The sequence below is a fragment of the Leucoraja erinacea genome, chromosome 20 (assembly GCF_028641065.1).
Source record: "Leucoraja erinacea ecotype New England chromosome 20, Leri_hhj_1, whole genome shotgun sequence".
Classification (NCBI taxonomy): domain Eukaryota; kingdom Metazoa; phylum Chordata; class Chondrichthyes; order Rajiformes; family Rajidae; genus Leucoraja; species Leucoraja erinaceus.
The window spans coordinates 32,293,519-32,320,199 of NC_073396.1; the positions used below are offsets into that span (position 1 = coordinate 32,293,519).

Consider the following 26,681-nt stretch of genomic DNA (forward strand, 5'->3'; position numbering starts at 1 on the left):
GCTGTATTTGGGTAATTTCTCCCATTCTTCTCTGTAGATCTTCTCAAGCTCTGTCAGGTTGGATGGGAGCGTCGATGCACAACTATTTTTAGGTCCAGAGATATTCGATCAGGTTCAACTCCGGGCTCTGGCTGGGCACTCAAGGACATTCACAGACTTGTCACAAAGCCACTCCTGCATTGTCTTGGCTGTGTGCATAGGGTCATTGCCCTGTTGGAAGGTGAACCTCCAGCCCAGTCTGAGGTCCAGAACGCTCTGGAGCAGGTTTTCATCAAGGATCTCTCTGTACTTTGCTCCGTTCATCTTTCCCTTGATCCTGACTAGTCTCCCAGTTCCTGCCACTGAAAAACATCCCACAGCATGATGCTGCCACCACCATGCTTCACCGTCGGTATGGTTTTGGCCAGGTGATGAGCGGTGCCTGTTTTTCTCCAAACGTGACACTTGGCATTCAGGCCAAAGAATTCAATCTTGGTTTCATCAGACCAGAGAATCTTGTTTCTCGTGCCTTATGGCAAACTCCAAGCGGGCTGTCATTTGCCTTTTACCGAGGAGTGGCTCCCGGCCTGATTGGTGGAGTGCTGCAGATATAGTTGTTCTTCTGGAAGGTTCTCCCATCTTCACAGAGGAACTCTGGAGCTCTGTCAGAGTGAACATTGAGTTCTTGCTCACCGCCCTGACCAAGGCCCTTCTCCCCCGATGGCCCTTCGAGCCAGCACCACCATTCAATGTGATCATGGCTGATCATCCCCAATCAGTACCCCGTTCCTGCCTTCTCCCCATATCCCCTGACTCCGCTATTTTTAAGAGCCCTATCTAGCTCTCTCTTGAAAGCATCCAGAGAACCTGCCTCCACCGCCCTCTGAGGCAGCGAATTCCACAGACTCATCATTCTCTGTGAGATAAAGTGTTTCCTCGTCTCCATTCTAAATGGCTTACTCCTTATTCTTAAACTGTAGCCCCTGGTTCTGGACTCCCCCAACATCGGGGACATGTTTCCTGTCTCTAGCGTGTTCAAACGCTTAACAATCTTATATGTTTCAATGAGATATCCTCTCATCCTTCTAAGCTCCAGAGTGTACAAGCCCAGCTGTTCCATTCTCTCAGCATATGACAGTCCCGCCACCCCGGGAATTAACCTTGTAAACCTACGCTACACTCCCTCAACAGCAAGAATGTCCTTCCTCAAATTAGGGGACCAAAACTGCACGCAATACGCTAAGTGTTGTCTCACTAGGGCTCTGTACAACTGCAGAAGGATCTTTGAACTGCTTTATTTGGACTTTATCTTGCACTAAATGTACCCTTTTCCCTTTATCTGCAAACGATGGCCTGTTTGACTGTAATCATGTGTAGTCTTTTTTTTTGACTGGATAGCATGCAAACAAAAGCTTTTCACTGTCACTCAGCATACATGATAATAAACCAAAAACAGAACAAAACATACTGCAGATGCTGGAATCTGGAGCGGTGGGGGGGGGGTTATGACTATAATTTGCATCCCTGTGTACTTATTTATGTTGCTGTTTTACTTGTACGTGACTTTGCTCTTTATTTTAAGCCGACTCAATGCAGGATACATTTTAAACATTGAGATGTAAAGCTTCCACCGGCATTACCAGGTGTGGTGAAACACGTGTCTCTTGTTTCAGTCGAGGACCTGTTAACAACATTGGGTAAGTTTGGTTCTGAGCTGCGAACCGCTGTTACTTCCGGGGTTGTGAAGTTACAGGCGGTGAAATCACATGTTGCAAGTCTGTCAGCCGCGGGCTCCAGCAAAGATCTTATAGGCTCCAGTGTATCAGACGGTGACACCAAACCCAGTTGCTGCTGAATCAAGTCCATCTGTAGGGAAGACGCTAATTCTCCGACATGAGCCAGCCAGCAGAAAGAGGTCAGCATTAATTAGAATGTCTATATACGTCTGGTTGGTCGGAATGAATTTCTGTGCTGTTAACTCTTAACAAAAAGGTATATCAGGAATGCATGCGCGATTGAAGAGTATTGCTGAAATGACACAAGGAACTGCAGATGCTGGTATTGCAACAAAAAAAAAGACACAGTGCTGGAGTAACTCAGCGGGGCCAGCAGCATCTCTGGAGAAGGTGGATGTGTGTCGTTTTGCTTCGGGACCCGTCTTCAAGTGTTAATGTGCGACACGATGAATATTATTTAAATTCCTTGCAGATGTGCGAGCGCCTGCTTTCAACTTTACGTTTTTTTTAATTCTCTATATATGGGGTGACAGTATTTAAGAATAAGGATGGATTCATTTAATCTGCAAACACGCAGTCCTGAACAAAGTCCAGTCAAACCGCACTTCCAATGGAAAACCAACGTTCAGTTAGAATTGCAGCTAACTTTATAACACAGCAGATAACATTTACAGAACAGTAGATAATGGCAGCCGTCCCAAGATTTGTGTTTTTTTTGTAAACAAAAGTAAGGAACACAGAAATAATTATCTTTACCATTGGTCACCTAATTAGCAAGCAGCATCATCTCTGTGGACTTTATGCTGCTGTTTTACTTCTTGTATATTAATTTGCACTTTTATTTTAAGAAGACTCTGTAGAAGACATCCTAAACACCAAGAGTCACGTGTTTTATTGTCATGTGTCCCAGTTAGAACAATGAAATTCTTACTTGCTGCAGCACAACAGAATATATATTGTATACACTGTAAACAATCTGATAAAAGAGAGCAAAAAAAGAAAAAAGTTCAGTGTGTATAAATACACATACAAGTACACACACATATATACACATACTCAAAAAACAAACAAGAGTAATGCAATAATTATAATAATCATAGTCTATTGTAGTTCAGAGCTTATCAGCGTTTAATAACCTGATGGCTGTGGGGAAGAAGCTATGGCCAGGATGGTGTGGGTCTCTGATGATGCTGGCTGCCTTTTTGAGGCAGCGATTTTGATAAATCCCTCCTATGGTGGAGAGGTCAGAGCCTCTGGGCAGTGTTCAGTTTAGTATATTATGATCACACGTTCTAAGATACAGTGAAAAGCTTTTAAGTTGCATGCTATCTAATCAGCGAAAAGATGTAAAGTTTAATTTGCATGACTAGATGTAGGATTACAACTCCTTCCACCCCCCCCCCCCCCCCCCCCCCCCCCCCCCCACCCACCACACACCCACCGTGGTGACTGGGACCCAATGGGTCCCACTGAGTTTAGTCAAAACTATTTGGCTGAATGTTTCATTGCTGGAACCGCCAGACTGTTCTCGGGGGTCACAGCAAGCCAGACATCAAATGCTGCTGGAAGATCGTAGACTTAGTGAAAGGCGCACTTGGATCTGCCCAATATTTATTGGTCTGCCAATACCACAAGATGTCCACGAGTGGCATTTTCCAAGCTGCAGGAGTACATGCTAAGAGATGCGTTGAAGCTTGATGTCACCAACACAAAGGCTTTATGTGGAAAGACTATTTTACGGCTCTGTTGCTGTGAGACATTGAGCTCAGGATACTTCCAGTTTCCAGCCCCGTGACCTGGACGCTTCTGCTATGGGGCCTGTGTTGGTGTAACTCAGCGGGACAGGCAGCATCTCTGGTGAAAATGGATAGGTGATGTTTCAGATCTGAACCTTCCTTTGGGTGAAGAAGAGTCCCGACCCGAAACGTCGCCTAACCATGTTTGCTTGTGCACCTGGTCCTTTTAAATAAACCAGCATTTTGGACTATCTTTGATCGGAATTTATTGGCTTTACTTTGCACTAAACGTTATTCCCTTTTCATGTATCTATAATGGCTCGATTGTAATCATGTATTGTCCTTGCGCTAACTGCTTAGCACGCAACAAAAGCTTTTCACTGTACCTCGGTACACGTGACAATAAACTAAACCGAACTGAACTGCAGTTCCTGGTGTCTCCATTTGTAAAATCAACACTATTTACATTGGAACAACAAACAATCTCAGCGTAGCTCAGTGGAGCAACAAACCCCCCCCCCCCCCCCCCACCCTACGTGGGAGTCTACCCCTCAATCTGCCACAATGGTTTGGCATCTGCAATCAATGGTAATGCAACAGCACTCCTTTCTAACCTAAGAAATAAAAATCCCCACGTATATATTTTGCATTCACTGCAGTGAAAACTTCCCCTTTATTGGCATCTCCTTCTGGCCAGTTTCACATCACCGGCATTCAGCAGCAGTCATAACAATGGATAGTCACAGATATGGAACGAGAAGACATTACTAAATTAACATTGCACCATGACGTTAATCTCAAAGTAGAAATTGCTACATCATTAATGAACGCTTCTAAATTCCTTAAATTTCTATTAAGGAGATTATAGTCTTATGGTCATAAAATTAATTATTTTAATATAGATTGATAAGCAAGAACTTGCAACGTAATTAAAAGTTCTCTCAAATCTCCAGTAACTAAATGGAAGATTCGCAGGATATTTTACAATGGAATTAGTTTGTAAAATTTTAGTTTGTAAATTAAATTGGTTAAGGCAAATAAGGTGTTAAGGAGGTACACAAAAATGCTGGAGAAACTCAGCGGGTGCAGCAGCATCTATGGAGCGAAGGAAATAGGCAACGTTTCGGGCCGAAACCCTTCTTCAGGTGTTAAGGAGCATGGGTACTGACCATTAACAAGGCTTTTTATACGAACGAGTTTGGAAAGGAACACAAGAATGATAATGGGAAACATTGAGAGAGCACTTCACCTGAAGTTGGACCATTCAATGTTAAGTCTCGAAGGGAGCAAAGTGCCCAGGCTGCAGATCAGACCTGGTTGGGCTCTTTGGATTGGACAGGCTAGATGCAGGAAAAATGTTCCCGATGTTGGGGGAGTCCAGGACCAGGGGTCATAGTTTAAGAATAAGGGGTAGGCCATTTAGGACTGAGAAGAGGACAAACTTTTTCACCCAGAGTTGTGAATCTGTGGAATTCTCTGCCACAGAAGGCAGTGGAGGCCAATTCACTGGATGGTTTCAAGGGAGAGTATAGATCTTAGGGCTAACGGAATCAAGGGATATGCGGAGAAAGCAGGAACGGAGTACTGAATTAGGATGATCAGCCATGATCATTCCGTTCCGGAAGTGGCGGCTCAGCTGCGGCTCGCCTGCAGTCCGTCTGTCTTTACTTTTTGTTGTTGTTTTTTTTGTCTTGTTTTGGCTAAGTTTTAGTTTGTTGGGTTGTGTTATGGGGTGGGGGGGGGGGTGAAACATGTTTTTTTGTCTCTTCCTTCGGGGGAATGCGACTTTTTATAGTCGTATCCCCCTTCTCTGCCTCCGTCTGCGCTGAGGCCTAATGGCGGAGCTGGCGGTCTCCAACCTGCGACCGACCTCGAGGCTCCGGAGGCAGAGCCAGCCAGGACTTACCAACGCAAGGCTGGCCGTCTTCGGGGCCAAGACAGCGGTGGCCCGACTCACTGACGCGGTGTTCCAGCTTTCGGCAGCGGCCCGGGGCTGGGGCTGCGGGACCCGGAGCTGATGCAGTGGGACTCGGAGCTGTTGCAGCGGGACTCGGAGCTGATGCAGCGGGACTCGGAGCTGAGGCTGTGGCGGGCCGACTCGGACCGGAGCGGAGACGGTGTTCCGGCTTTCAGCAGCGGCGACATCACCACGGAGGTCCACTGGACTGGAGAGCGGCATCTTCGGCCTGGATCGATCGCCTCAGCGCAGAGGGAGAACAAGGAGGGAAGAGACAGAGACTAAGACTTTTGCCTCCATCACAGTGAGGATGTGCTTGGTGAACTCACTGTGGGGGATGTTAATTTGTGTTTATTGTATGTTTTGTTATTTATTGTTACTGTGTATGACTGCAGGCAACGTAATTTCCGAAAGGTCTGAATGACAATAAAGGAATCAAAATTGAATGGTAGTGCACTGATCTACTCCTGCACCTATTTTTTTCTATGTTTCTATGTTTTTTTTTTCAGAATTTTCTGTTTATATTCAGATTCCAGCACCTGCTGTTTTATTGATTTCCAAGTAATGTGTTAAGTTTTTCTATAATTGACAATATTGCAGTTTGACAAAATTAATGTTACATCCATTCATTCTGTATGCTTTTTACACCTTACCCCTCTCTCCTTTTAGCCTATTACAGGTTCCTGCTACTATTTTTCAACTGCCTGATGACTTTTGGTTCCTATTTCTGCTTTGACATTCCCAGTGTGCTTCAGGATCAGTTCCAGGGGGTGAGTACTGGATTGTCCTGTATCTGGATCTTCAGTCATTGTGCAGGAGGGAATGGCAGATGCTGGTTTACAGCGAAGGTAGACACAAAATGCTAGAGTAACTCAGCGGGTCAGGCAGCATCTCAGGAGAAAATGAATCGCTAAAGTTTCGGGTCGAGATCCTTCTTTGGACTGAGTCAGAGATATAGAGAGATAGACAAGAAATGAATGGAATATATGCAAAATAAGTACGATGATCAAGGAAAAGTGAACTCATTATCACCTAGCTACAGCAAACAATGGACCATTGTGGGCTCTTTCCTTGATCATTTTTTGCATATCTTCCATTCATTTGTTCTATATCACTGTCTATATCTCTCATTTCCCTTTCCCCTGACTCTCAGTCTAAAGAAGGGTTTTGACCCCAAACGTCACCTACTCTTTTTCTCCAGCAATGCTGCCTGACCCGTTGAGTTACTCCAGCTTTTTGTGTCACTCTTCAGTCATTTATCTATTTGTCAGGCCTGAAGATGCACTGACTTGCATGGTAGTTTAATAAGCCTGCATAAACACAAAAAGTTAGGTGAAGAAAATATCTACATATCTTTTGCTTCCCCCCATCCCTTGTCATTTAAGGAGAGTTTATCTTCTGGAGCTTTATTAGCTTTTGCAAAATGTTAGTTATTTGTTTTGTTTGATGCTGGGAAATTTACAACAATGTCATGTTAATGAAGATGATCCCACTGGGGATAGCGGAGATAGGGGATATAGGGAGAAGGCAGGAACGGGGGGTACTGATTGGGGATGATCAGCCATGATCACATTGAGTGGCGGTGCTGGCTCAAAGGGCCAAATGGCCTACTCCTGCACCTATTGTCTATTGTCTATAAACTAATGTTTTGTTGAGGATGGTCACAGATCTGGACTGGATTACAAGTATGAGTGTGAAAAAAAGAATTGGGATTAACAGATGAATTTTGTTTTAAGTCTGTCCTCTATTGCCTCTCTCTGACAGTGTTGTGGCCCGTTCCATTCCAGAATCTCACTTGTCTTAATGCTAATGACACCAATGGGACAACAGATTGTGTGGAGGGACTGGGAATGACCCCACAGCAGTACAACCTTCTCTATGTTATCTATGCGTGGACGTAAGTATCCTACGTAATGAAATAAATACTTTCACATTGTCCTCAAGAGCTTTTTTTAAAATTTTTTCCAGCACTCAAGCTAGGTAATAAATTTCAGTACAGTGGTCCATTTCCATCCAACCATTTTACAGAACATCAGTAAATCTCACCATTTATCACCACATGTGAACACATGACACGTGTCTGTTACTGATGAGCAGGGTGAGGTAGCAAGTTTAAACAGGCTCTTCAAGTACATGTGCCTCACCGTGTGTTCATTTTCGCTGAACTTGCACAATCTCCTATGCATTTGTAATAAGAGAGATAGTTATTTGTTGGCACTTAGAACAGAAACAAGCCCAGTTTTGTTTTTACTTTTTCCTCCTTAAGCACACTGTAAAAGAACATGAAGCAGTACAGGTCTTTCAGCGCACAATGTCCCTGCCGATCATGATGCTGTTAAACTAATCTCTCTGCTTGCGTGTCCTCCATTCCCTGCATCCCCACATGCCTATCTAAGACCTTTTAAATACCGATCATATTTGTCTCCACCTCCACCCCTGGCAGCACATTCTAAACATCCATCACTCTGTGTGTGTCTGGAAAAAAACTGCCCTTCATATCTCCTTTAAACTTTGTCCCTCTCACCTTAAAGCTATCTCCTCTAGTCTTTGCCATCTCCACCTTGGGTGTGGGGGGAGAGGTTCTGGTTGTCTATCTGTGCCTTTCATACATAGCTCGTACTACCCTACAGCTAATTCCCTATAGGCCAGGCAATGTTCTGGATAGACACACAATGCTGGAGTAACCATGCAGCATCTCTGCTTAGAAGGAATGGGTGACGTTTCGGGTCGAGACCCTTCTTCAGGCAGAGAGCCAGGTGAGAGGAAGACAGAGTTAAGGAAGGGTAAGGTGTGAAAATGAGACTTCAAAGGGGATGTTTGATCGAGTTTGGGTTAAAACGTGGTCGGAGAGCAGGAGGAATCACAGAGGGGGAGCAGCGGGAGAGAATTTCGCAGAACTCTCGACGGAGAGAGGAGGAGAACTTCTTCAAAGTAGGTGATTGAGAAGATTTCACAGTGGAACAGACAAAATGTGTAGGAAGGAACTGCAGATGCTGGATTGCTCGTCTGCATCCTCCAATGCCGCCACTTCCTGCCGGTAATGGGGCAACCAGCGCTGTGCACAATTCTCCACATACAGCCTAACCAAAGTCCTATAAAGCTGCATGACCACTTCCTGACTGGTGCTGTTTCCCTTAATGCCACTTTCTTTGTTGATAATCTGGGATTCTCTGCTCTCAAAGGTTCCATTACCGTTTGCTTTACCAACTGAGCGAGTTTTCTGGATTGATGAAGAACCTGTTTTGTGAAAACATTACTTTGTTCAACTTTGCCCAAGGCACTGCTTTCAATGGTTACACAAAAAAGCTGGAGAAACTCAGCGGGTGCAGCAGCATCTATGGAGCGAAGGAAATAGGCAACGTTTCGGGCCGAAACCCTCAAGGGTTTCGGCCCGAAACGTTGCCTATTTCCTTCGCTCCATAGATGCTGCTGCACCCGCTGAGTTTCTCCAGCTTTTTTGTGTAACCTTCGATTCTCCAGCATCTGCAGTTCCCTCTTAAACACTGCTTTCAATGTTGCTCTGGTTTTGAGTGATTCCAATTGCATACCAACAATTACATACCAATTAGCATCCAGTGTTCGACTGGCATAAAGACAATAAACTTTTGAATGTGAATTGTGAGATTCTACAAAGATGGCAGGAATGAGAATAGTTTTGAGCAGTTGAGCCGGGAGTTAAGGTGAAGAGAGAGGAGACTGAAGAGGAGTTTATTCTGACATTAAGGCTTTGTGTAGTTTAGAGATACAGCGCGGAAACAGGCCCTTCGGCCCACCGAGTCTGTGCCGACCACCCATTCCTGCACACTAACACTATCCTACACAATAGGGACAATTTCCAATTCCTACCAAAGTCAATTAACCTACAAAACCTGTATGTCCTTGGCATATGGAAGGAAACTGGAGTACCCGGAGAAAACCTACGTGGTCACAGGGAGAACGTACAAACTCCGTACAGACATCACCTGTAGTCATGATCGAACCCGGGTATCAACTCTATCACTGCATTACCGTGCCACCCTTTGATAGACACAAATTCTTGGGTGTGACGTTTTAATTGTAATCTCTAATTGCATTTGTATTTTCTCTCCTGTAGAAATGCTCTGGTGGTGATACTGGCAGGTTTCCTCATAGACAAGCTGGGAAAATAAAAAACCGCGGTGAGTCTGAAGAACTGTATGAACGTTCGCAAGGAGGCCAATAAATAAGCCATCTGCGTGGTGCGTGAATTCCATAGGGAGTTCCTCTTATCCACAGCACAACAGGTTCTTCAGCTTATAATAAATCAGAAATAATTCAGCAGGCACATGTTGTCACAATAACCTGAGTGTTGAGCATGCTGATGTTAGTTTGGGTGTGTCTGCGAAGACAGCTGCATGATTCCTGGGATGTTGTCTTTAGGTGGATAGACACTTCTAGAATTTAGAAGATTGAAGGGGCCTAAGAAACTTACATTTGGGCTAGAAGAAGATTGCCATGTTTTCCTATAAACTGAGAAGAACTTTTCTCACGCAGAGAGTGGTGAATCTCTGGAACTCTCTTCAGGAAGTTCATTCTATAATCTAGATGTGCCCGCTGATTCAGGGGGTATGGAGAGAAATCTGGTTCATCCATTATTTGCAGGCTCGAAGGGCCGAATGGCCTACTCTGCACCTAATTTCTATGTTTCTAGTAATAACCTGAGGTTGAGCATGCTGTCCAAAGGCAAAATGTTTGTTTTCTGCCTGTGTTGGGAAAGCGTCATTTTATAACTGGAACTCATTGTACCGCTATATCTATGCCACTGATTCAAATCTGGTTCACCAGTATTTCACTGTACTAATCACAGGTCCCGACCACGGGGGGAAATGGAGGATGTGATTTTGTGCCTTCCACCACAGTGAAACTGATGTTTGTGTAAATTTGTGTATTGTTTTTGTGTGTTCTTTATCAATGCTATCTATACACACAATGTGACGCCTGATTGTTGAATATTGTATCCATCTCTGCCTTTACTACTACACAACCTTCTGAGGCAAAGAATTCCACAGATTCACCATCCTCTGACTAAAGAAATTCCTCCTCATCTCCTTCCTAAAGGAACATCCTTTAATTCTGAGGCTTTGACCTCTGGTCCTAGACTCTCCCATTACTGGGAGTTAATTCATTTGTGTTCAATTTGTGTACCAACAGCATCAGTATGCTAACGAAAGATGGGGGAAAAAAGTAAAATATTGATGGGATACACTAGGACAAAAGATGACTAAAGGTTCTACTCCAGTGTCTACCAAAACAGTTGTGTACATGTTTAGTCTGAGATAAAAAAAACCTGAAATAATTTTTCAAGTAAACCCAAAGAGGTTGAAAGAAGGGAACTACAGTCATTTTAAAAATGGGTTATTGAAAAGGTTAATTGATCAATGGGATAATCTCCCAGGAAAAAAATATTTGGAACATTTAAAAACAAATTGGCATCTTGGGGTATATATGTTGATATATTAAATGTTCTAATTTTAATCATAAGGTAAATCTTCTCTGGTTAAAACCGTTTGATGTATTTTCCCCTACAGTTGGTGTCCTCGTGTTCTCCTTTCTTATTGTGCTGGGCTCGGCCACCTTTGCTTTGGGATCTCATTTCAAGGGGACCCATTACCTATTGCCTCTGATGCTCATCGGCCGACTTATTTTTGGCTCAAGCAACGGGTCACTCATGAGTAAGTATTAGTTCAATTTCTTGGCACCAGACTGAAAGGAAAAGGCCAGGGCTTAGAACATTGTCTGAACTGTTCAATCATTCATTCATTTAATGTTGCTCATTACAGCACAGGAACATGCCCTTCAGCCCATGATATCTGTACGACTATGATGTGAATTGAAACCAATCCCATCTGCTTGCGCGTAGTCCATCTCTCTCCATTCCCTGTCTATTTAATCATGTGCATATCTGAATGCCTCTTAAATGTTGCTATTATTTAACAGCCACTGTTGCTTTTTCACCACTTCCCCTGGTAGCACATACAAGACACCTACCACCTTGCATGTGAGGGGGGGGGGGGAAACTTTCCTCATAAATCACCTTTAAATTTGCCTCATGAATTTCCTTGTTGTTCACCATCCAGGACAATGTGCATTTTAGTTAATATTCCATGTTGAATTATTCCCTTTCTTCCTCAAGGATTGAATGAATATGCATTTCAGTCTTCGATCTTTGTGAAATGAAAACGTTGGAGTTTTGTTTTCACAATTGATAGAGGTCTTTAGGATACTGGCATTGCTGGTGAGGACAGCAATTATATGTACCACTGTCCTCCAGAAGATGATGGTGAATCTTCTTGAAGTGCAAGTGTACAAAGTCCTGGAGAAACTCCAACTGGTCAGGCAGCATCTGGGGAGGGAATGCACAGGAGACATTTCAGGTCAGGACAGTTCCTCAGTTTCTTTCTGGTGAATACAGAAAGGGCTGGCAATCTGGCATTGTGACAGATGAAACAAATCTCCCCAGTCTGTCAATGTGAGTGATGTGGGAGGAAAGGACAGTGTATGAGCAGCAAACCTGTCCATCATCACTCTGTCATTCAGCAGATAGGGGCTGGAGGTCATTCTGTTTCTTGACTCACTTAAGCTTGGATTCTCTGTTAATTCTGTAAGGTGCAAGCTTAAACTAATCAAGAGCTTATTAGTTAGTGTGAATACCAAATTTCTCAACTTCACCCGAACCAACAGTCTGTTTGTCCCTTCTTTATTGTTTCTTTGGATGTGTTAAATGTATTTTTTAGTGTTTTTTTAGCTTGTTTTATGTGGGGGGAAGTTGGGGGATCTTTTTCTTATCTCTTACCTCGACAGAGATGCGATTTTTTTCCCTATCGTATCTCTGTCTACACTGTGGCCCAACATCAAGGAGTAGGCGGCCTTTGCTGGAGACCGACTTCGAGAGCTGTTAGCGGTTGCCTGCTGCCTTTAACATCGCGGAGCTTGTTAGAGACCGACTTATGGGAACGACAAGACGTGGGAGCTTCGATCGCCGTAACGGGGGGGGCTTTGACCGCCGGCTGCGGGATCTTCGATCGCCTGATTGTAGATGGTTCGACTGCCCCGAACCTGGGAGAATAAAAGAGGAAGAAGATTGGACCATTGCCTTCCATCACAGTGAGGAATGTGGGGAATCTGCTGTGGTGGATGTTTATGTTAACTTTTATGTTGTTGTGTGTCTTTTTTTTTAAGTATGTCTGTATGGTAATTCGTATTTCACTGTACCTTCTTAATAGGTCACATGACAATAAACTGACCTTGAAACCCATGAAACCTGTCGCTGTATTGTATTGTAGATTTGGCATTTATCTGTTGTATGCAAGAGGGACCCGGCGCGGGGAGCAACTGAGAACAAAGAGCGACTTGTGAGGACCGTGATGAATACTTTGTAACTTTGTTGGCCCCTCTACTTTGCGACTATTTGCATGGTATATGGAATGGTATATACACAAAAGAGAGAATTTCACTGTGACATGTCACGTGTTAATGAAGTATCTATCAATCAAGTATGTTAAATAGTGCCTTTTCCCAGTTTGTGTGTGTGTGTGTGTTCTTTTGTGATGTGTGTGAATCCATTCATTCACTTTCTGTTCCTTCTCTCTCTCCAAACTCTCAGTTGCACAAGATCGAATCGTTGCTTTCTGGTTCAAACGCAAGGAGCTGGCTTTGGCTTTTGGGCTGATAATGGCCTTCTCTCGTTTTGGCAGTGTCCTCAATTTCTTATTAACCCAGTCTTTAGAGGCACGTTTTGGGATTCAGTGGACTCTTTGGGGAGGTAAGCATGGATATGAAGAATTTTTGTTGAAGGCCGTGTATTTGAAAAATATTTGTGTGAGGAAAGTGAAACCAGTCCTGTGCTGATTATTGTATCATAATTGGAGTCTATGGGAATATTATACTCTGATTAAAGATGCTAAATTTGTCTAAGATATTGGTCTTGTAATTAATTTTAACCAGATTGTACTTTAAGGAAAATTCTTCCATCAATTAACTCAAAAAGACAAACCCGAACAGACATTTGTAGAGCTGCGTTTCACTGATAGATAATTAAATTAACTGGTTTAGATATTCATGCAAATTCTGTTTTGGCATCACTGGACATAGAACAAATAAATTGAAATGTGCATCAGAATCTTAAGGGGCTCAGTTACTTGTGGTGCTTTAAGCCTTTACCTTCTGGCCTCCTACTGCATAGAATTGTATTCAAATCTCATCACAACAGGTTTAACTTAATTTAATTAAAGATATTTGGAATTAAATACCAGAATTAAAATGAAGCTGTCAGATTGTTTAGCGAATCCACCAGGGTCACTAATATCCTTCAAGATTTTTAGGCAACGCTGGTCTGTCTGTCTGTGACCTCAGACCATTCTGCAATGTAGTTGAACCCTACCATGCCCTCTGAAATGGAGTAACAAAACAATTTATTGTACCAAACCACAAATAAATATCATGTGTACTAGAATCATAAAGGGTGGTATGAAATAGGCAAAAATTACTGATCTTGCCAGTGATGTCCAGATCTCATAAATAAATTGTCAAATATTTAGCCTGATTTGTTAATCTTTACGTTGGCGTTCCACTGCAATATGTGGAAGAATGTGCTCGGATCATTACTGCATCTGGTTTTGCCTTGCCTTCTTCATTCCTCCCCTCCTCTCCTGTGCAGCAAAGCTCTGACCTGTCACGTTACTCTCTGTATGAAGCCGAAACAGCGTCGCTGAGTTACTCCAGCTTTTTGTGTCTATCTTCAATTTTATTTAATGTTCTTTCCAAGGGTGAATCTGTGATATAAATGCAAGAGGCTGCACTTGGCTGATGAAGTTCTGACTGTCACTGGTGGGACCATCTCATTATCCCTGTTTGTTGCAGCGTATTCTTTGCCAGTCATGTAGGCTCTCCTGTGGTTCATTTCTTCAGGAACTTTGCTGTGTGTTCTTAGCTTTGTGTCGGCCATCATCGTTGGCATCCTGGATGGGAATGGAGCAAAACAGTTGGGACTAGATGAAGTCCTTCAGCAGGAATCCAAGAAAGTGGTAGGTAGATTCATGGACATTGGATTTAATCTTCCATAAACTATTGCTTCTGGATTCAGAATTGATTATCTGTTATAGCCAGTCATTGTAGAGAGTAATCCTTGGTCTTTGATGTAGATCTCTGGAAGTTGGGATACATAAGTTCAGCTTACAATACTTTGGCTAAATGGGACTTACTCCGTCTTCCACTCCCGACCCCCCCCCCCCCCCCCCCCCCCCCCCCCAACCTCTTGTCTGACTTTATTGTTTTTGTTCTCATAGAAGCTACAGGATATTCGCCACTTGTCTCTCCGCTACTGGCTACTGGTTCTCACCGTCATGTTCTTCTATAATGGAATGTCCCCATTTATTGCAGATGCCAGGTTAGTAGAGTTTGTCATTATCTAAAGTGCCTCTACCACAGTCCTAAAGTTTCTGCATTACAGGTTATGTTTATTACAACCGTTGTGAAACGCTCCATTTTTTTATTACACTTCCCGCTGTCCTTATCTTTAATGTATAACCGTTCTGTAATGAGGCAACAGTCAATTTCTCTGCCAATTTTTGTCCTCTGTCGCATGCAATAAATATACGATAAACTCTCACTGTAACAGACCGGTTGAATAGTAAGGGTGTTGGGGGTTATGAGGCAAAGACAGGAAGAAAGGGGTTGAGAAAAAAAGATAGATCATCCATGATTGAATGGCAGAGTAGACTTTATGGGCTTTATTCTGTTCCTAGAACTAATGAACATGAATCATAGGGGGAGGGAGAATGGTGTCCATTGTGCCGATTGTTCGTTATAATGGAACGAGGCAGGGGCCTGGGCTCCGTGTCAGAATCCTGGAGCCCCATCACTGAGGGTGCAGTTGGACCTCCCTCACCACACGGGGGGCTGCAGCACAAGAAGGCTGCCCGGCACCACCTTGACCAGAAGAGCTGGGGAACGGCAATAACTGCTGCCCCTCTTGCTGATTCTCACAGTCAGAGATTAAGAGCAAAATGGGAGGTCTGGGGGTTGGCGTGGCGGGATAAGGAAACCTTGTCCCACTCCCAACAGCCACGGCTGTTGTTGGGGTTAGCATTGTTGCCCCTCCCGACAGCGATTTCTCAGGCTGTTACCACCGATGGGACACGCTTGGTCATCATGGGGCTCTCTCCCTCCTCACCAGCTTCTTCCTGTCGGCCATTGTTTTGTCCGCTCCACCGCCGTAGCTTCTTTCGCCCGCCACTTTGTCCACTCCTCTGCTCCCTCCTCAATTGCCACCTCCTCCCCCCCCTAGAGTCGCCGACTCCGAGGTGGAATATGTCAGTGACTCCGGGGAGAAGGAGGAGGGGAGATTATGTGTTCAGCACGGACTAGAAGGGTCGAGATGTCCTGTTTCCGTGCTGTAATTGTTATATGGTTATATGGGAGGGGCAGAGGTGTGAGATGGGAAGGGAGGCCAAGTGGAAAAAGTGAGAGGAAAAGGAGCAGGAGCAGGAGGAGGGAGCAGACAAAGTGACGGCCGACAGGAAGAAGCTGGTGAGTGGGGGGAGAGCCCCATGATGACAGAGCGCGTCCTGTTGGTGGCGGCGCCCTGAAGATAGCGCTGTCCCCAGGAACTGCAACGTGGGCCCTAAAAGCAACCGTGTCAACTGGACCGTGCAGTGGGTGAAGTAGGGCTTGCTGGTTGGTACACCTTGGTGACACCGGCAGGCGGAGCTGTAAGAGACCAGGAAGGTGGTGTGAGCCAGGGTGGCATCCGCTATAACCAAAATCTGTTTTAAAAGGGTCCGTTAAAATGAGGGTTTACTGTATTTGACACCATCTCCAGGAATATGAATAAAATTACAAAATGAGAAAACCACACACCAGTGATCTTTGACATTGTATCGTTTACATCTTGCCATTTATTTTTCAGCAAGTTTATACAGGATAAGTATCCGGGCTACAGTCAGCAAGAAGCCTCGTACATCACTGGTGCTGTGTTCGATACCTCGTTGATTCTGTTACCCATAGCTGGAATCCTCATTGTGAGTAGTTTGGTTTGTGCTAACTGCAAGACTGGGAACATCCTTGTTGTGGATATTAACTATATTGAGCTCAGACTGAACATTAAAAGGTGGGCTGCAGTGAAGTGTGAACCTTGTTTGATCCTCCCTATAAGCCAGCAGATAGCAGAATGATCTGAATTGCATTCCAACAATAATAAAGGTCTGAAGAAGGGTTTCAGCCCGAAACCTTGCCTATTTCCTTCGCTCCATAGATCCTGCTGCACCCGCTGAGTTTCTCCAGCATTTTTGACTACCTTCGATTTTCCAGCATCTGCAGTTCCTTCTTAAATAAATAAAGGTCTCTTCTCCCCTTAAAGAAGAATATTTTGTATCAGTAAAGTTCTGAGGCTTGGGAGGGATTGTTTAGCAGGTGACATGTTTACTTTTTAGCAGATGAACTTTGGTTCATGATGTCAATGACACATTCATTATGTTAATCCACATTTTCAAGCATTCTTCTCAATCCAAGTTTCTGTTGGGAAATGTCCTTTCTTGGCATTATCCTTCTCAGGATAATTCCATCTCAGCTACTTCCCATGTTTATTGATTTCTCTTTTCTCCGTATAACCTCCATGCATGCTATTGTACACAACTCCCTACTGCCATCCCCACCAAGTTCATGATCACTGCTCTCATGGTCCTGATCACCAACAAAGCTATCTCCGATCATGTGCTTTTCTCCACTATTGTCCACATCTGAGACTACCTTTCCATTCCGGTCGTCTCTTATTCTATTGATAAAACATCTCCCCCAGGTTGTGCACGACCCGCGTTTAACCGTGTACAGTTACTTTGGTCTTCCATTTTCCACAGTCCCTCTACAGCTAATGAACTGGTCTTCAACAACTCTTCCACCAAGGTCTTTGTCCCTTCTGTATTGTTCCGTCTGGTATGACCTTCCCCAACCTGCATCGTCACCACAAATAATTCTGCCCTGCAGCTGGTGACATTATTCAGTTCTGGCTGTGTAGCAAGGGATGACCTAATGATTCATGCACTTCACAGAAAAGCAAGAAGAAACAAACTGCACAGTGACACAGCTGCTAGAGCTGCTGCCTCACTGCGACGGAGACCCTGGTTAGATTCTGACCTTGGGTGCCGTTTGTATGGAGCTTGCTTCTTCTCCCGTAGGTTTCCTCTGGTTGCTCTGGTTTTTCCTCTCGCATCCCAAAAACCAGCTGATTTGTAGGTTAATTGGCCTCTGTAAATTGTAGGGAGTGGATGAGAAAGTGGGATGCTATAGAATTGGTGTAAAAGGGTGATCGGTGGTCAGAGTGGACTCGGTGGGCTGAAGGACCGGTTTCCATGCTGTACCTCTAAATTAAACTAAAATGCTAACAAAATATAAAATGGGAGGATGGTAAATACTAAAAATCCATTCAGGATCCGAAGCATCTTTTCAAAGAACAACTCCGCAGCCTAAAGCCAAATAGAAAGGAGAATTAAAAGGAAGGAGTTGGGTGGTTTGTCCGGGTGCCTGAACCAGGACACACCCAACACCCAGCACTGACCTCAACCGCTTTGATAATGTACATACGCATATCCAAATGAAATCATGAAATGTTCTTTTGATCTTTTTTCAGGATCATGTAGGATTGAGAGGAGTATTTGTCACAACGTGTGCTGTGTTGACAGTCCCGGTTTTTGCACTCTTGGCGTTTACCTTTGTACCACCACTGGTTTCTATGATATGGCTGGGAGTCACCTACTCATTTGCTGCGGTAAGGTGTTTGCTTTATTTTCTCTCAGCTGATAAGTAACTTAATTCTTTCATTACCCACATATGTAGAACTGGCATGAATGTATATGTGCTGAGAACCATTAAAAAAAAAAAACATTTTCAAAGTATTCTGGCATTTTGTGTAGTGAACCTGTGCTGAACCCAGCAAGGGCATATTGTGACAAATCTTGGGAATCATTTTCTGAATTAGGTACTTTATCATTGTCTTTATATGTATATTCTGCTTATTTCCTCAGGCAAGTTTGTGGCCATCAATCATCTTGGTCGTTCCTCTGGCAAATCTTGGAACCGCTTCAGGAGTCGCAACCTCAGTGCAAATGATTGGTGTTGGTGTTTGCAACCTGATAGTTGGACAGATCCTTGGAAGCAAAATCAGGTGAGGTTTTTTGCTTAGTAGTAGCCACTGGAGAGAAAGGTATTGTAATGTGAATTGAGTGCTTTTATTTTATTTTATTTTGATAGTTGTATTATATCTGTTGTCTTGTCTTGTATGATCTACCAACTGCAGATTGAGAACCTGATCTGGTGAAAGCAGTTTATATATGGCCTGGTGACAATAAAAATGCTGTGCATTGAAGACATGTCCAGGTTGCTTGATACATCTTGATGTACTTATGTGACACAAAGCATAACTTAAAATCAATTGAATGATGAACCATGATGATATACCATAACTTTACAAAGACAAAAGTGTATTGATTGAAATCACATGGTCCACAATGAACATCAGTTAAACTAGATTTAAAATTGTGTTGACAATTTCAAATGACAACATGGAATGTTAACACCCAATGTTGTCGTGCAATGACCTGCTCAAAGGCAGTTAGGGATAGGCAATAAATGCTGGCCTCGCTAGTTAAGCATTAACTAGTTAAGAATTAATGCTAAGCATTAGCATTAATGTTCAAGCATTATTGTTAAGCATTAATGCTCCAAAATTTGCACGTGGAGAATACTTTTAAAAATTGAAACAAGAAGTCTTTGAATGTACTTGAAAAGTCCATTAGATTATGACCATATGGAATATGGCCTGCGAATATTTAAGTCACCAATTCGTTTTGGAATCTCCTACGGGAACGTTTTAGTAGTGTTTTGGCAAGAAATAAATTACCTGAAGTAGTTCCGCCATCAGCTTTAAAAGTTTAAGTAGTTCCAAGTTTAAAACGTTAAAAACATGCAAGTTTTGTTGTGTTTAGTGTAAAGAAAATGTCCTTATGTTTGGCTCCTATGTTGATTTCACATCTCAGGCAATTGTCCGACTCTAAATGAAAGACATCTCTCATCGTCCCCAAAAAATAACTAAGTCTAAACAGCATGCTCTCTGTCATGTGAGGAATCTCATGTTGTCTCCAAGGTCAGATTAGATTTTTAAAGCCATCTTTATAGCATGTTTGTATCTTCTATTCCATACAGGTCTGTCTTCTAGCATATTTATAAAAAATTCATACACTTGGGCAACTTTTCATTCTCCATTTCTTTGTTGATAACATGACATTCTGTGTAATTCTTTGCCACAGAATGCTGTGGAGGCCATGTCAATCGATATTTTTAAGGCAGAGATAGATAGATTCTTGATTAGTGTGGGTGTCGGGGGTTATGAGGAGAAGGCAGGAGAATGGGATTAGGAAGGAGTGATAGATCAGCCACGATTGAATGGCAGAGCAGATTTGATGAGCCTAATGGTCTAATTCTGCTCCTATCACTTATGACCTTATGAGTCCCCAGTCTCCTGCCTTATCTTGTCAAATGTATGCCTTTTGTAGGAAATGCTTTTGAACCATTGACGGCACTTGTATCCACTCGCTTCTTTAGCCCAATTGGAATAAAGTTCACAAACCTCCACACCTATTACAGTAAGAAGAATTAATAGTCAGTCTACTTCTATTTCCTGCTTTGGCTTCATTGCTATAGCAATGTTTTGACAAACTAATTTGAGTATCTTCCACTTTCCTGCAACATTTACTTCATATATTTCAAGAGCCTGTGGTGATGACAGAATATTTCCCCGACATCTCAACATACACCTTGCAAATATTTTTTTAACAGCATGGCCATCTCCAAGATGTTCACTGAAATAAAATGCACTGATTTCTCCCTGATCAATATGCTTCCCTGTGGATTGCTCCTCAGGATTAGAACACTTTTATTTTAAAGCAGAATCGAGGGTTGGATCATTTGATCTGCAGATCTATGATCATGCTACTAACCTTTCGATGTGCTCCCTGTGTCAATCTGGTTCAGTAGAGGAGAACCAGGGAACTGCAGGTGCTAGTTTTGAAAAAAAATGACTCAAAGTGTTGGAGTAACTCAACAGGTCAGGCAGCAGCTCTTGAGGACCATCTAGGTGTTTAATTTGGATCGGGACCCTTCGTTATACTGAGTTGTGGAGGTGTGAGAAGAGCATTTTAGGTCTATTTGGCAAATTGTGGCAGTGTAATTGCCTAATCTGTGCAACCCCTTTTACATGGTCAAACTCCATCAAGGTTTTCCAGGATTTATAGACTGTCAACTGAATAGAGGTCTCTGCTGAGTGAGACCCCAGGATTGGCTGTCTGGGAGGCTATGGGTGGAAAGACAGAATATCCATGTGGGGGGGGGGGGGCGGGGAGGGGGGGGGAGGGGGGGGGGGGGGGGTGAAAATGGAGGGATCTAATGTGGGAGTCAGGGAACTAATGTTGCAAGAAAAGGACACATTGCATTGGGGAAAGGTGAAGGATAGAGAATATTGATGGACTTTTGCAGAGAGCAAAGAAGGCTGCAAAAATAATTTCTTTACATTTTTAAAATATTTTGTTATTCAAAAACATTTCTAGGCCAAATACTGCTGATGCTGGACGTCTAAAATAAAAAACAGAAATGCTGGAAATACTTAGCAGGTCATGATGCACCGATGAGGAGAAAATACTGAGTTAATGTTTCGGATGAAATGGGAGTCCTTAGCAAGTTTTTTTTTTAAACCATTCCCTTGTTTGAATCATCTTCGGGTTAGATTGAATTGAAAGATTCAATATAGTAATGTGACCTTTGGCAGACAAAGTCCGTGCTGTCCATCAATCATTGTTCACACTCACACTTTCTCATTCACTCCCTACACACTAAGTGCATGTTTTTTACAGAGGTCAATTAACCTACAAACTTGCACATCTTTGGGATGTGGGAGGAAATCGGGGCACCCGAGGGAAACCCACGTGGTCACAGGGGAAACCTGCAGATTCCATACAGACAGCACCCGAGGTCAGGATCGAACCTAAAGAGCCTGTCCCACGGGCGTCATTTGCGCGTCACGCAGATGGCGTGCAAAGATTTTGTACATCCCAAAATCCCAAGGGGCGCGTCACTGCCTACGTCACCATGCACGCATCGCGCATTGTGACGCGTAAATGATGTTGCGTAAATGACACTCAAATGACGCCCAAGTGGGACAGGCCCTTGAGTCTCTGGCACTGTGAGGCAGTGGCTCTACCAGCTGCACCACTCTTGGATCCTCGGCTCTGTCGTATTAACTGTTTTCACCACTGAAATAATATTGCAATTGGATAACTTTGCAGCAGAACTGCTCAATCGTCTGAAAATGATGAATGTGGTTTTCCAGTTCCTGAAACTATAAGGTTGAGCTTTGTTACAATAGTGTAGGAGGCCACAGATAGGTCAGTGGGAGTAGGATAGAGAATTAAACAGACGGGCAACTGGCTCAGGGTCACCCCCAAGCTGCTTTAGGTTTTTCCAATGTATGGCAGACAGCATCAGTGCAGTAAAATAAGTCATGTAAATAGGTCATGTAATAGGTCATGTAATAGGGGATGTGAAAAACATTTTTCACACAGAGAGTGGTAAATCTCTGAAACTCTCTGCCACAGAGGGTAGTTGAGGCAAGTTAATTTGCTATATTTAAGAGGGAGTTAGATGTGGCCTTTGTGGCTAGAGGGATCAGGGGGTATGGAGAGAAGGCAGGTACAGGATACTGAGTTGGATGATCAGTCATGATCATATTGAATGGCGGTGCAGGCTCGAAGGGCCCGAATGGCCTACTCCTGCACCTATTTTCTATGTATCTATGTATCTATGTAATTGGAAACTAATGTGCCAAGAAAAGGACACATTGCGTTGGGGAAAGGTGAAGGCTGGAGAATATTGAGGAGGATAGAGAATTAAACAGACGATCATGTGATCTCGATGAACTAATGCCGATATTTATTTGATGATGCCATGCATCTCACAGGTCAGTGGGAAATGCTGTTTGGGGCACTAGATTTCTGTGCAACTTGCAGTTATGTGGTTGTTCAGCATAAAACTGGATTACAGGTGCAGGAGGAGCAGCTTGGTCTGTGCTGGACAACTGTGGAGGGTGATTTTCTTTTGTAAAAGGATAAACAAATACTATGGACAGACAGGGTGACGATTCTGGTCGGGACCCTGCTTCAGAAACATCGCCTATCTATCTTCTCTGGGGATGCTGCTTGACCTGCCGAGTTATTCCATCACTTTGTGTCTTTTTTTGTAAACCAGCACTTGCAGTTCTTTGTTTCGACCATGGGCTGGCAGGGAAAAGTGTTTTGTTGAATTCCTGACCAGATTTTTCTCAACAGCAGATGAACATTTTAACATGATGTCCACTCACCCTGATGTCTGATTGAAGTCTCCTGCGCACGTGCTTATTTAGCCAAATGAACCAAAGGCGGATTGGAGAAACTGTCTTTCCATTGCTCAGTTCCTTGTTACTAACACTTTGGGTTTGACACGCAGTGACGTGAAGATCCCAGTGTGGCGCTGGCAGCAGGTGATGACCTTCATGCTGGCCAACACCATCTGCTGTGTGGTCGTCTCCGGCCTTCTCAATATAGTGGACAGCAGACAGGTAAGAGGCTCACTTTGAGGCAAAGGTAAATAGAGTGAATATTGAAAAGGAATGTACACTTTTCGTCATTAAACGGTGCCACAGGATGATCATGAGACTACTGCAAAATGGAAACATGCGCTGGAATCATTTGTTTCAAGTTCTGAAGACATGTTGGTGTGGGGTTCTGCTCACGTTACTGGCCTCTTATGGAGCTGTAGTCTGACTCGGATGCTGACCTTTTATCTCAAGAAGTGTTCAAGAAGGAACTGCAGATGCTGGAAAATCGAAAGTAGACAAAAATGCTGGAGAAACTCAGCGGGTGCGGCAGCATCTATGGAGTGAAGGAAATAGGCAACGTTTCGGGCCAAAACCCTTCTTCAGACTGATGCAGGGTGTGGGGGGGGGAAGAAGAAAGGAAGAGGAGGAGCCAGAGGGCTGAGGGAGAGCTGAGAAGGGGAGGAGACAGCAAGGGCTATCGGAAATTGGAGAAGTCACTGTTTATGCCACTAGGGTACAGACTGCCCAGGCGGAATATGAGGTGCTGCTCCTCCAGTTTCCGGTGTTGCTCACTCTGGCAATGGAGGAGGCCCACAACAGAAAGCTTGAACATTGACTTCTCCAATGTCCGGTAGCCCTTGCTGTCTCCTCCCCTTCTCAGCTCTCCCTCAACCCTCTGGCTCCTCCTCTTCCTTTCTTCTTCCCCCCCCCCCCCCCCACCCTGCATCAGTCTGAAGAAGGGTTTCGGCCCAAAACGTTGCCCATTTCCTTCGCTCCATAGATGCTGCCGCACCCGCTGAGTTTCTCCAGCAATTTTGGCTACCTTTTATCTCAGAGTTATGGGTAGAAATCGAACTATGGAAGGTGGAGGGAATGAATTTGGATAATTTGTCTTGATTCAGTTCTTTTTGGTCACCAGTGTCACTCGCAACCATTGAGGTTGTGGGGAAATACAAATGCTACATTGCAGAGTCACTTCGGTTTGTACACAGAGTGGATAGAGATTTACTCTGCACAGCTCTTCTGCATCCTATCTCGAAGACAAGACAACGTTTCCCTTGATTTTGTTTCACTTTTTTCCCCCTTATTAACCTTTCTTTACCTTTCCGCTCCCTCTGCTTTTCTTTCTCTTACTTTAAGCCGAACGGTGTCACCTTTCCTAATTCATATATTTATTTGTTCTCAATTGTCTAACCATTTCTTTTAAAATGTCAACAGCTCCAAGTGAAAATGACATTTCATTCCCTCTCTGCTTCCAGGATAACATTTTGAACAAAACCACCAAGCATTCTGAAGCTACAAAAGAGGAAAATCAAGAACCATCAGAGACATCCTCTCTGCTAACAGATAGCAGCAATGAAAACATAATTAATTGAAGAATAATTTGAAAGTCAGTGCAGCAGATTTGGAGAGAAAATGGACCAAATGCCATGCCTTTTTTTAAAAACTGAAGTTGTTCTGCCAGTATGATCATTTGTCAAATGCCAATCATCTCAAACAAATAATGGTTTCTAACTGAACTCGAGACAATCTTCTTACAGTTTGGGTGTTTGCACTCTATGTTCCTGAATATTGTAATTTGTTCAATTTCACATTGTGTCTGCATGTTGTTCAATAGTCCTGCAGTCACCGACTCACGCGAGCTACTAGTTTGACATCTACTGAAAGAGAGATTAAAGCTAAACCCCAATACCCGCAGACTGTTGTGAAGCAAACTGGAATAGAGCTGTTCAATCTTTGCAAATACTGAATGCAGGCCATTGCTTCTATTTCAGACTGGATAATAATACTTGCCAATATCTATATTAAAGATACATGCAGAAATCAGAATGACTCTGATAATGAAATTGTTTTCTTAATTCTGTTTAAGGAACCAAGAATTGATCTCATTGGGTTAGGGGAATAACAATTAATTTTTAAACTTTAGTATAAAAATGCTTTTTCTTATTATAGATTAGTTGCTGGGATTGTGATAGATAGATATAGATATGCCATTTATTGTCACTATACATGTACAATGAAATTAAAAGCTGCTCGTACTCAGTGCATACATATAATTTAGTACAAAAAACAAGAAACAGAAAACAAAAACAGAAGGGGGAAGGGGGGGATAGGTGCACAATTCTGCGGCGCTATATACATATATACAGATGGAAGTCCGGGTGTTGGGCTGTGAAGTCAGTGCATGTGTGAATTAAGAGTAGTTATAATTTTCGGAAAACAACTATTCCTGAGTCTATTTGTCCTGGATTTGATGCACCTATAGCGCCTTCCAGAGGGCAGCAGGTCGAACAGGTGTATCAGATTTTCAATGCTCTTTCACATTTCCCCTGAAGTAATTGGTGACCTGCTTCTTAAACCAATACAATTCACCTGGACAAACTATTTCCACAGAATTATTAGGGTGTTTGTGGATTTGATCTGATGATTAAAAGAACAGCAATATATTAACAAGTGAGAATTAGGTTTTAAAATGGATGGGTTACATGTGAATGGTCTACTGCTTTATTCTTCAAAGTTACAAAAAATGCTGGTTTGGTGGGTAGTAATTGATGAGGTGTAACTTGGCCCAATAATGGGCTGCTTTGTCAGGAATTATGTTGAGTTCTTCTGGGGTTGTTGGCACCATTTTGGAGGATGTGAAGTCCACAACCAATATAATTTAGAGAAACAGCAACCTTCGGCCCACTGAGTCTATATTAATCAACGATCACCCGTGCACTCATTCTCTGTTATCCCAGTTTTGCATCCCACACACCACACACCAATGTGGAATGTGGGAGGAAACTGGGGCACCTGGAGAAAACCCACCTGGTCACAGGGAAATGTGCAAACTCTGTACACAAAATGCTAGAGTAACTCAGTGGGACAGGCTGCATCTCTGGAGAAAATGAATGGGAAACGTTTCAGGTCGGCATCTTTCTTCAGATCCCGCTTGGGTAGCTTACACCTAATGGTACGAACATTAAATCCTCCAGCTTCCCCCAGCCCAACTCTGGTGTGTTCCCATGTCCCCCACCATCTCCCAACACTCCAGTCATTCTGCTCCTTTCGCCTCCTTTGTACACTCATCTGCCATCCCAGAGTCCCATATTTCCAATTTATTCTCCCTTCCTTCACACCCCCCCCCCCCTTATCCCCTTCCCTCCAGTTTTACATTTAACTCCTCCTGACACCCTTCTGTCTCCTTTTCACAGCCGATGTTTGTCACTTAATTCATTAATCTGCCAATCCATCCCTCCCCCCACCAGTATGCACCTATCCATGGCCGTCCGTACCTCCCCTTTTTCCCCCAGAATAAGAAAAAATCCCGAGGGGAACAAATTGTTTTTTTTTAATCGGGGGGAAAAAAAAAATTCGGAAAAAAAATATCTGTTTGGGCCCACGCCACCCCCGCTTGGGCCCACGCCACCCCCGCTGGGCCCACACCACCTCACTGTGCCCAAGCCACCCCCGCTGAGCCCACACCACCCCCGCTGACCCCCACTGGGCCTACGCAACCTCCTCTGACCCCACTGGACCCCCGCCGACCCCCACTGGGCCCACGCCACCTTCACCTTCAACCCCCCCTCCGGCAGAAAGTGGGGGGGGAGATGTGGGAGTGGGAGATGGGAAGGGAAGAGGGAAAGGGGGATTATTTT

The 26,681-nt window shown here is 43.6% G+C and overlaps 2 protein-coding genes across 2 annotated transcripts in view; one reads left to right on the forward strand and one right to left on the reverse strand.

Moving 5' to 3' along the window:
* Positions 1–26,681, reverse strand: part of LOC129707058 (small ubiquitin-related modifier 3-like) — a 261,239-nt gene that overhangs the window by 30,938 nt on the left and 203,620 nt on the right. The gene's annotated exons all lie outside the window — the stretch shown is intronic.
* On the forward strand, positions 1,731–24,866 carry LOC129707060 (major facilitator superfamily domain-containing protein 1-like). Its single transcript, XM_055651820.1, has 13 exons — positions 1,731–1,894; positions 6,078–6,178; positions 7,196–7,305; positions 9,502–9,552; positions 10,950–11,098; positions 13,030–13,188; positions 14,334–14,449; positions 14,711–14,811; positions 16,333–16,444; positions 18,049–18,186; positions 18,443–18,582; positions 22,950–23,061; positions 24,300–24,866. Exons 1-13 carry the CDS (start codon positions 1,873–1,875, stop codon positions 24,414–24,416), a joined length of 1,428 nt encoding a protein of 475 aa, XP_055507795.1. The 5' UTR covers positions 1,731–1,872; the 3' UTR covers positions 24,417–24,866.

Excerpts from the sequence above, each read along its gene's own strand:
- LOC129707060 (XM_055651820.1), top strand. The coding sequence starts at position 1,873 with ATGAGCCAGCCAGCAGAAAGAG. Across the intron at positions 1,895-6,077 it reads GAGCCAGCCAGCAGAAAGAG|CCTATTACAGGTTCCTGCTA; the intron begins GTCAGCATTAAT and ends CTCTCCTTTTAG. Across the intron at positions 13,189-14,333 it reads TCAGTGGACTCTTTGGGGAG|GAACTTTGCTGTGTGTTCTT; the intron begins GTAAGCATGGAT and ends TCATTTCTTCAG.